Source organism: Vitis vinifera, chromosome 9, assembly GCF_030704535.1.
Source record: "Vitis vinifera cultivar Pinot Noir 40024 chromosome 9, ASM3070453v1".
Classification (NCBI taxonomy): Eukaryota; Viridiplantae; Streptophyta; class Magnoliopsida; order Vitales; family Vitaceae; genus Vitis; species Vitis vinifera.
In genome coordinates this window covers 22086128-22094996 of record NC_081813.1, presented here as the reverse complement: position 1 = coordinate 22094996, position 8869 = coordinate 22086128, and the positions used below count along the sequence as shown (strand labels likewise).

General features: G+C 32.2%; 1 protein-coding gene across 1 annotated transcript; it reads left to right on the top strand.

The window, feature by feature from the left end:
- Positions 1 to 4117: 4117 nt before the first annotated feature.
- LOC104880424 (metal tolerance protein C4) lies at positions 4118 to 7068 on the top strand. Its single transcript, XM_010657003.3, has 4 exons — positions 4118 to 4551; positions 4653 to 4707; positions 6528 to 6660; positions 6781 to 7068. Exons 1-4 carry the CDS (start codon positions 4257 to 4259, stop codon positions 6838 to 6840), a joined length of 543 nt encoding a protein of 180 aa, XP_010655305.1. The 5' UTR covers positions 4118 to 4256; the 3' UTR covers positions 6841 to 7068.
- The last annotated feature ends 1801 nt before the right edge of the window (positions 7069 to 8869 follow it).

Genomic DNA, 8869 nt, shown 5'->3' with positions numbered 1-8869 from the left:
GTCTATAGTTTATGTGATCTAGCCTCCTATGCCATGACTCAATGATATCAAGCTTAGCCCTACTACAAACCAAAGAGGTTTTAGAACTAGAATTTATTGCATAACAATTATCCACTGTTCTAAGCATAATGAAAATGACTTCTCCTTCCTTGTTTATCACTTCGCACAAACTTTAAAAGAAGTTTACCCTATAGTCACTGTCATAAATTTGGCTAATGCTAAGAAGATTACCCTTAAGTTCATTAGCATAAAGGACTCCATCTAAATCTAGGCATATGGGGATAGAGATACTACTTTTACCTTTCACATGGGCTACACTACCATCCCTAAAGGTGATTTTTCCTCCATTAAAATCCTCAAGAGAGGTGACCAAAGACTTATCATCTGTCATATGCCTAGAGCTTCACTAAGGGCTTTAGCTCTAAGGGCTGTGAAAACAATCTAACACTTAAGCCTATCTTTTCTCATCCACACTTGTTTTAGGTGGTGACTCGGAGGAGCTTTGTTGAGTCTTAAGCTCTGTATTGGTTTTCTTCCCTCTCATGGTGTTCAAAATATTATTCTTTAGAGATTTAAACTCATTCACAAGCCTATTCAATTGAGACTCATTGCTCTCAAGAAATCTAGTGTGACACCTACTTTGAGTATATTCAGACTTCTTACAGTGTGTGAATAGTGAGAGAGTGCTAGAAGATGTTTCTTGGTTAGGAGTTTCCTCCTTACTTTTAACTAATACTATGCCTCCACCTGTGGAAGTCTTGGTTTTGCTAATATAGTCGAGGCCTTTCTTATCTCCTTGGGACTTGCATTTCTCAAGAATTTCATCCAACACTAGTCCCAAGGTGAAAAGCCTTATTGATGGTTTTTTAGTCTCAATTTTTTAAGTTAGAATATTGTTTTTCTCAAGAAGAGAATGATATTCAAACTCAATGAATCAAATTTTCGCAAGATAATTAGTCTTTTTTCACTAAAAATATTCAATTTTAGCTTTTTATGAGTTAAGAATATTATGAGTCTTCAAATATTGTTCAATCAGTTTTTGATATTCAATGGAAATATTTCTAAGAAAACTAGCATTCTATTCATTAGTATACTCACTCTCATGACTATTAGTATCATGCTTAGAATCAACAGATGCAATAAAATTTAAATAATCATTTTGCTCATACCTTGCATCTTCAGAAGTCATAGAGTCACTCTCACCAGAGTAAGTGTCGCTCCATGTAGCTTGCACAATTTTTTTTAATGTCATTGAGACTAGGACATAGTCAATAGAAAAATGTTCCAAACCTCCATAATTAAAACACTTTACCTTTTTTCTCTTTCGTAATTTCCTTATCTTTTTCTTTAGAAGACCTACCAAATCTTTTTTCCTTTCCCAAGTGCTTGTTCTTATTAGGTCTATTGTTAAGTTTCAAACCCATTTAATACGTTTAGCCATGAACGCTAGTTCATCCCTAGTTATCTCATTATGATTTTCAGACTCTTTTTCTTCAATTTCATTATCCTTAAAAGTAGACTCTTTTGGCTTGTGAGAGTTTAGAAAGGTCATTTCATAGATTTGAAAAAAACCAACAAGTTCATCAACCCTCATGGAGTAAATATCCTTGTTTTCCTCTATTGTGGTGACCTTAGGTTTAAACCTTTCAGGAAGAAATCTCAAGATTTTTCTACTTACTTTAAAGTCAGGGATTTGTTCTCTTAAGTTAAAAAAAGAAGTTCAAAATGTCGCTTAATTCAGCATAGAATGCAAAGAAAGTTTTATCCTCTTGCATTTTAATGCTTTCAAACCTGAAGGTTAACATTTGCAATTTAGCCAACCTCACAACTAAAGTGCCTTCATGAGTAACCTGGAGAATGTCCTAGGCTTTTTTAGCATCTTGTGGCTATCTTGCAAAACTCATTAGGACTTACCCTATTGAATATGCTAAAGAGAACCCGAGCATTGGCATCACTTTCTTCATTATCTAATTTATGCCATTCTTTTTTGGGTTTTAATTCATAAGTAGATTTCCCATTCACATATAGTTTCAATGAAGTCTTCATCCATATTTCGTTGCATTCTAGACCTTTTCTCCTTGCATTTTCAAAAAATCATTCGGGCCTTTTAGTTGGGATAATTACTCCCATCGAAATAGAGTGGACTATTTAGGGGAGCTTCAGACCTTGGTTGTTCCATATTAGACTTGCAAGATCAATAAAAATATGATTTTTATTTAGAAAAGCTTGCTCTTATACCAATTGAAAAAACCTTTTGTCTATTAGGATAACACCTGAGAGGGGAGATGAGGGAATAGGTGTTTTTAAATAATACAATATAAGTGATGAAAAATTATCCCAAAATAAAACTTGAAGATATTAGGGATAATCAAAGTAATCAAATATCAAACAAGAGACATAATAATTTTTTATGTGGAAAAACCTAACACTAACTGTGGAAATAAAAACCATGAGGTCTAAGACCTTTAATATACAATCCACTATTTCATATCAAAGTACACAGATTTACTTGACCATTTTACCTTAAAAACTTATTCTCTAGCACCTATACCTTGATCCACATCCGCGACATAACACCTCTAATGCTCTAGTAGATTCTTCTCAACCTCTTAGGGGATGCAAGTTCTTACAACAACCCGAAATTCAATATTATGAATTTTTTCTTGAGAGATTAGGAATGATAGGTTAAGTTGGTCAACTCTTTCAAGGTGTCTAACCCTAAAAAGGGTTAATAGAGGGTTTATATAGGCCTATAGGCCTAAGGGATCGATATATAGAATTTCCAAAAAATAATACTTATAAAATTTCAAAAAGAAATCTACCATATTCTAGCAGTTTTGGGACAACCACTTGAATGCACTTAACCATCGCTCGAATGCCTTGTGAGCTTGAGTGTTAGATAAGCACTTGAGTGTTGGTTCCACCGCTCAAGTGTCTCTTGTTTTTTCCAAAACATTAATTCAAGTATTTTTAGCTTATGAAAAAAATACTAATCCACTTTAACCCTTTAATCATTTAACTTGCCACTAAATAAACATTTTTAAACTTACCTGTAACTTTATGGTTTAACCAACAACAACCTTGAATCTTCAATGAAGAGTAATTCACTATTTAAAAACTTTCATGAGTTAGAATATATTGAAACAAAATTGCCAACATATAATGTACTAGACTCATTGTCTCAGCATAATAGGAAGATTGATTAGAGGAGGTGTGTTTTTTTAGACTTGAGGATTTCAAGGTTTCAGAAAAAGAAAAATGAAGGAATAGATTTTAGGGCCATGGATATCTTTTAAATGACATTTTTACCCTCTTATCACATCACGTGTGGAGCACATCCATTTAATGAAAATAAAAATTATCCAAAAAAAAAGTTGAGTGCTACCCATTAAGAAGTTTGAAGTGCGTTGGATTTTGAATGTGGGACAAAGTGTAAGAGACACAAAAGGTTGAGGGGATAAAATGGATTTTATTCTTTGCTTTTAGGTCATGCCTAATAAATTTAATTTCCTTTCCGGCAAATTTCTCATTCACAACCAAAAAACATAAAACTAAGTTAAAATTGGTATCGATTTATAATATTATGATAAAAATACAATTAGTATAATGAATATGTTGTATACATATTTATCCAAAAAAACAAAAGTACTATAGTTATTTTTAACTATAATATTCTTATATACTATATTGTTTGTGCAATATTTATTTTATTTATATACAATATTTATTGTTTAAAATAATGTTTAAGAGTAGGTTTTTTTTTTTTTTTGAAGAAAAATCATTGTTTAAATAATAAAAACATAAGTAGCAAGAGAAGCCAACCTTTGAAGTATTTTAGATAATGAAGTATTTTTCTATAATTATTATATGAAAAAACCTAAAATTTAAAATTGGGAAAGTTTTTCCTCAACATAAATACCATCTTTTTTACCTTTTTTCTCAAATAATTTTTTATATAATATTTATTTTATCTATAATATAAATATTTTCAATTTTATAAAATAAATTGTATCATAAAATAAATTTTGACTTGAACATATAGAGTCATAATATAATAATAATAATAATAAATTTATTTATTTTATTATTTTTATTTTTACCCAAAAGTGGAAAAACACATCAGAAAGCATGTTCCAATTCCAGAAACCCCTCTCCTCCCATTTCTCCAAAAACCCTTCCAACTCACAAAACCAAAAAGCTCAAAACCCTGAAATCTCTGAAACGAGGGCTTCCATGGAGGTGGAGTAGCAAGGAGCATGCAGAGAAGCATCAACAAGAAGATAGGCTCTTGCCTTCTTCGATTCACGCCTAGCCCATCTCCAGCTCTCCTCACGCGCCACCACTACTCCCATTTCCCCCTCTCTCGCCTCCTCACTTTCTCCCAGTTCCTACATTCCTCTCCATCCTTCAACCACAACCTTCAACAACCCAGCTCTTACTGTAAATTCCCAGAAAATGGAGCCCTTTTTTTCGCTCCAAGGCCCATATTGCGGAATTTTCTGTGCAGTTGTGGGACCTCTTTAGATTCTAATCGCCACTATATCAATCGTAGTGAGTATTTTTTTTTCTTTGAAGGTGGATGAATGGTGTGGTTTTATTTTTATTCTTTTTCCATTTTGTGGGTTGATGTTGGCTTTCTTTGATCTTTACAGATTTTTTTACTAGAGCCAAGGAAGTTAAGAACATTGAAATCAATGATCAGCACAGGTGATATTGATATTATTAGTTTTCATTGGTTTCTTTTATTGACCTACATTGTTTCCTTATTGCTATTGTTCTAATCATGATTGGATTTTATAGCTTACTGTGGAATTATATTGAATTGAATTTTCGGGTCCTAGTTGAGCTATATTAATGGCTTACCCCTCCTTGTTTGATTTAGCGGTTTCTAAAGACGCGAAGGTTGCGGACTGTTGGGACTCAATAGGGGAAGTGGGTGGGTGGAATCCCCGCTTCCTTAGACCTTTCAATGATTGGGAGGTGGAGGAGGTGGAGAGTTTCCTTCTGATCATTCAAGGAAAAAGGCTGAATGCTGATTTGGAGGATAGGATGGTGTGGAAGGAGACGAAGGATGGGATATTCTCTGTAAAATCCTGTTTCAACTCTCTTGACCACAGCAGTGCAGTCCCGTTTCCTTGGAGAATTATTTGGAGTTCGTTTGTTCCTTCCAAGGTGGGCTTTTTTGCTTGGGAAGCCTCTTGGGGGAAGGTGCTCACTCAAGACCAACTAAAGAGGAGGGGCTGGAAATTAGCTAACAGGTGCCCCTTGTGTTGTGATGAAGAAGAGACGATAAATTACATCCTTATTCACTGTCCTAAGGCAAAGGTCTTGTGGGATCTCTTGTTCTCCTTATTTGGTGTTAATTGGGTTATCCCTTTTTCAGTTAGAGACACTCTTTTAGGTTGGCTTGCTCCCTTAAAGGATAAGAAGCGTAGCAAGGTTTGGAGGGCAGCTCCTCTTTGCTTATTTTGGACGGTTTGGAAGGAAAGAAATAGGATAGTTTTTGAAAATGAAGTCCTATCAATTCAAAGATTGAAAAATTCCTTCATGTGTAATCTCTTATCTTGGGCTAATTCTTCCATAGTTCAAGGCCCCTTTTCCTTGTTTAATTTTGTGGACTGGGTGGGTTCTTGTTGAGGGCTGGTAAGGGTTTGTCCTTTTAGTTTCTGGTTTTTTTTTGTAGGTGATGCTTGTATACTCCCTGTATACTCTGGGTCGCCTTTTTGCCCCTTTATAATATATTTCTGTGTGTTTATCTATCAAAAAAAAAAAAATATTAATGGCTTACTATAGTATATTAAGTTTCTGGGGCCTGTTTGATTCATGTTAATAGTTTACCATAAGATAAACAAATTGAATTGAATTGAATTGCATTTTTGGGACTATTCAGTTCATGTTAAGGGCTTACTATAGGACAGGTAAATTGAGTTGTTTTCTGGCCATTTTTGGGGCTGTAAGTTGGTTTGTTGATTGATCATGTGAGCATTTGTGTGGTTGACTTGCAAATAAGAGTCGGAGTACATGTATTTTGGTTTTGGGAAAGTAAGGCAAGATTTATGGGAATGTTTTATTTTGGGGCACTATTTTATAGCAACCCGAAAATGAAAATGGGGTTAGTTGGAATGTCCCAGTTCACAGAAATAGGCTACAAAACCTTTAGGAGTGTGTATATTTATGGTTTTGGAAATTCTTAATCTTCTGTAACATTATCTTTGATTTAATACAAGAAAAGAGTAAATTAACTAGTTGATGCAAGCAGTCATGAAAGAGAAAGCTTTTCATTCTTTTGATTCCTTTGTTTCTTGATTCTCTCCTCTAGTGTGATTTTATGGGTGATCACTTTCTTAGGATGTGGAGTGATTGTGGATGACGTCAATCCTAGCTGCATATTAATGAACTGCACTGAATCCAAACCTATCAAGAATTTTGAGCCTTTTTTGCAATTAGGGACCAGAAATTTAGCTCCCACTTTTCACCATCTGACCTTTTTTGTTTTCTTTTGTTTCTGCCTAACATGTTTATTCTAGCCAACGAGCAGTCAGAACTGCATTATGGTGTAACTTCCTCGTCTTTTCTCTCAAGTTTGGGGTCTGGTTAACAACCTCTAGCCATGTTATGTTGGCTGAAGTTGTGCACTCAGCCGCAGATTTTGCAAATCAGGTACTCCTGTTAGTCTGATTGTTCATCTTCCTGACATTCTTATCTTTTACTCTTGTTTTACATTTGTGTTGATTTTGTAGTTATTGAACGCAGAGAAACTAATACATATTCACAATGTAGGCTCTTCTTGCATATGGTCTGAGTAGCTCAAGGCGTGCTCCTGATGCTATCCACCCGTGAGTATTTCATTTCAGAGGTCACCTTTGGCATCAATGTTCTTGTCTTTGTTATATTTACATTGACTTCACCATTCAGCATATGGATCAAACTTTATCTAGATCATAGTTGTTAAAAACTTAGGATACATGATACGAGGCGTTTAGCAACCCCTATCTTATTTTAAGTGTATCTTATGAAACATATACGATACATCATCCAATGCTTGATAAAATGATATTTACACTTTTAGCTATTTTTCATAATTTTTAGCAAAAGTATTTTGTTAAAGGAAATATATACAAAACGGTTAGAAATTGATCATATTAGGAGAAAGAGTAAAGATAATCCTACATGAAAGCTATATTCATGTTGTCAAAGGCCAAAGTGGAAGTTAAATAAATTTATTCTTATAATGAATATCGGAGAATTTCCATTTCGATGGTTTTGATATTGACAATGAAAATGATGGTAATTAGTGAATAAAAAAATTTTAATTAATTTATTAGGGTTTTTTTAGGCGAGGAAGAGATAATGACGAACATGAAAAGTTGGAACTTTGGAGATGCCACAAAGAGACATTTATATCAACAACACATATAAGTACTTATGCCTTGGTAGAATTTGGAACTAAAACTTAAATGTAAAAATCTAAGAAGTTTGTTTTTATGGATTTTGTGATGAAATTTTATATTAAACTTATATTTTGTTAAATTGGACTTATTAAAAAACTTGAAATTTAAGTTTTATGATTTTGAAATTTGTGGATTTATTTTATATGTATTGATTCCACTTTTATATTGTTGGTGTGGGTTTTGAGTTATCATTTCATGGGAAAGTTTTAGATCTAAATTTTTTTGAAAAAAAGAGAGAAAATAGATAAAAACAAAATTTATTTTAGTCATATTAAATTTTTGAGAATGATAATTTCATTAATTTATGGTAAATTCATTTTTTTTATTTAAATTGTACTACATGAAGGTAGTTTAACTAGTTTCTAAAACAAGAGTTAATTAAAATTTCCAAAAATATATTTAGTTCAATTTTCTATGAAAAATTGGATTTGAGTATTTGAAGTTTAGGATTGAAAATAAAATTGAGGATTTTCCTTTCTTGTTATGGGTTGTGGCCAATTTTGATCACAGCATAATTTTTTAGGAATTTTTATATAATATTTTTGGATATCTTCATAAAATCTAACTACCAATATTTTGTAAATTTTTTATATTTTTATTCTTGCTTTGTACAATTCTTCTCAGAAAAATTGCTTATTACTAAAGAAATTAAATATTAAAAGCAGCAAAACTTTGAAAATATATTTATCAAACTTGAAAATAAACCTTTAAAATTGGATATATATATATATTCCAAATATTTATTCAATATTTCTTCTTATTATTTTTTTAAAGTTAGTGATAAGGAAAAAATTACTTTATTGAAAACTTTTGTAAGTTTTTATTGATTACCATTTCAACACCTCTATTCCCTTTTTACATTTAGAGCTATAAAATAAATCTCCAAATTTATTTATCTCTTTTATAAAATGGAAAGAAGACTTTGAAAATTTTGAAATATTTTATGGTATTTTCCATTATATTTTATTATTTTTCTTCACATTTTTCATGAAAAAATCAATTTAAAATTTTAAATTTATTTCTCAACTTTTATTTTTCCTAGCATTTTCTTTTAATCCAAACGGGGCTAGCAAATTTCTATCCAATTCAATGATTTTGAACTTGCTTAAAAAAAAAAAAAATCAATAATCATACTGTGGACCCCGCATTTCATGCTCAATGCGTTTCCCACTCGAATGGCCAGCTTGATTTTTTATTTTGAAAAAAAAATGATTTTTTATTAATTAAAAAAAAAACTGACTTAGATTCGCCACTTATTTTTGTTTTATTTTAAAGGGTAAACAAAATAAGAAAGAAAACCTTAAGTACAACTCCTGATTTTTGGAAAAGGTGGTCTGTGAAAAACCAGATTGGGTTCGGGGGTCAAGTTACTTATCGGGAAGGTACGGTATAAACCGTAGCACCCCTCTAAGTCCCTA

Bases quoted from the DNA above. Each gene is read 5' to 3' on its own strand.
- LOC104880424 (XM_010657003.3), top strand. From the start codon at position 4,257: ATGCAGAGAAGCATCAACAAGAAGATAGGCTCTTGCCTTCTTCGATTC. The intron at 4,552-4,652 runs GTGAGTATTTTT...TGATCTTTACAG, and splicing joins TCGCCACTATATCAATCGTA to ATTTTTTTACTAGAGCCAAG. The intron at 6,661-6,780 runs GTACTCCTGTTA...TTCACAATGTAG, and splicing joins CCGCAGATTTTGCAAATCAG to GCTCTTCTTGCATATGGTCT.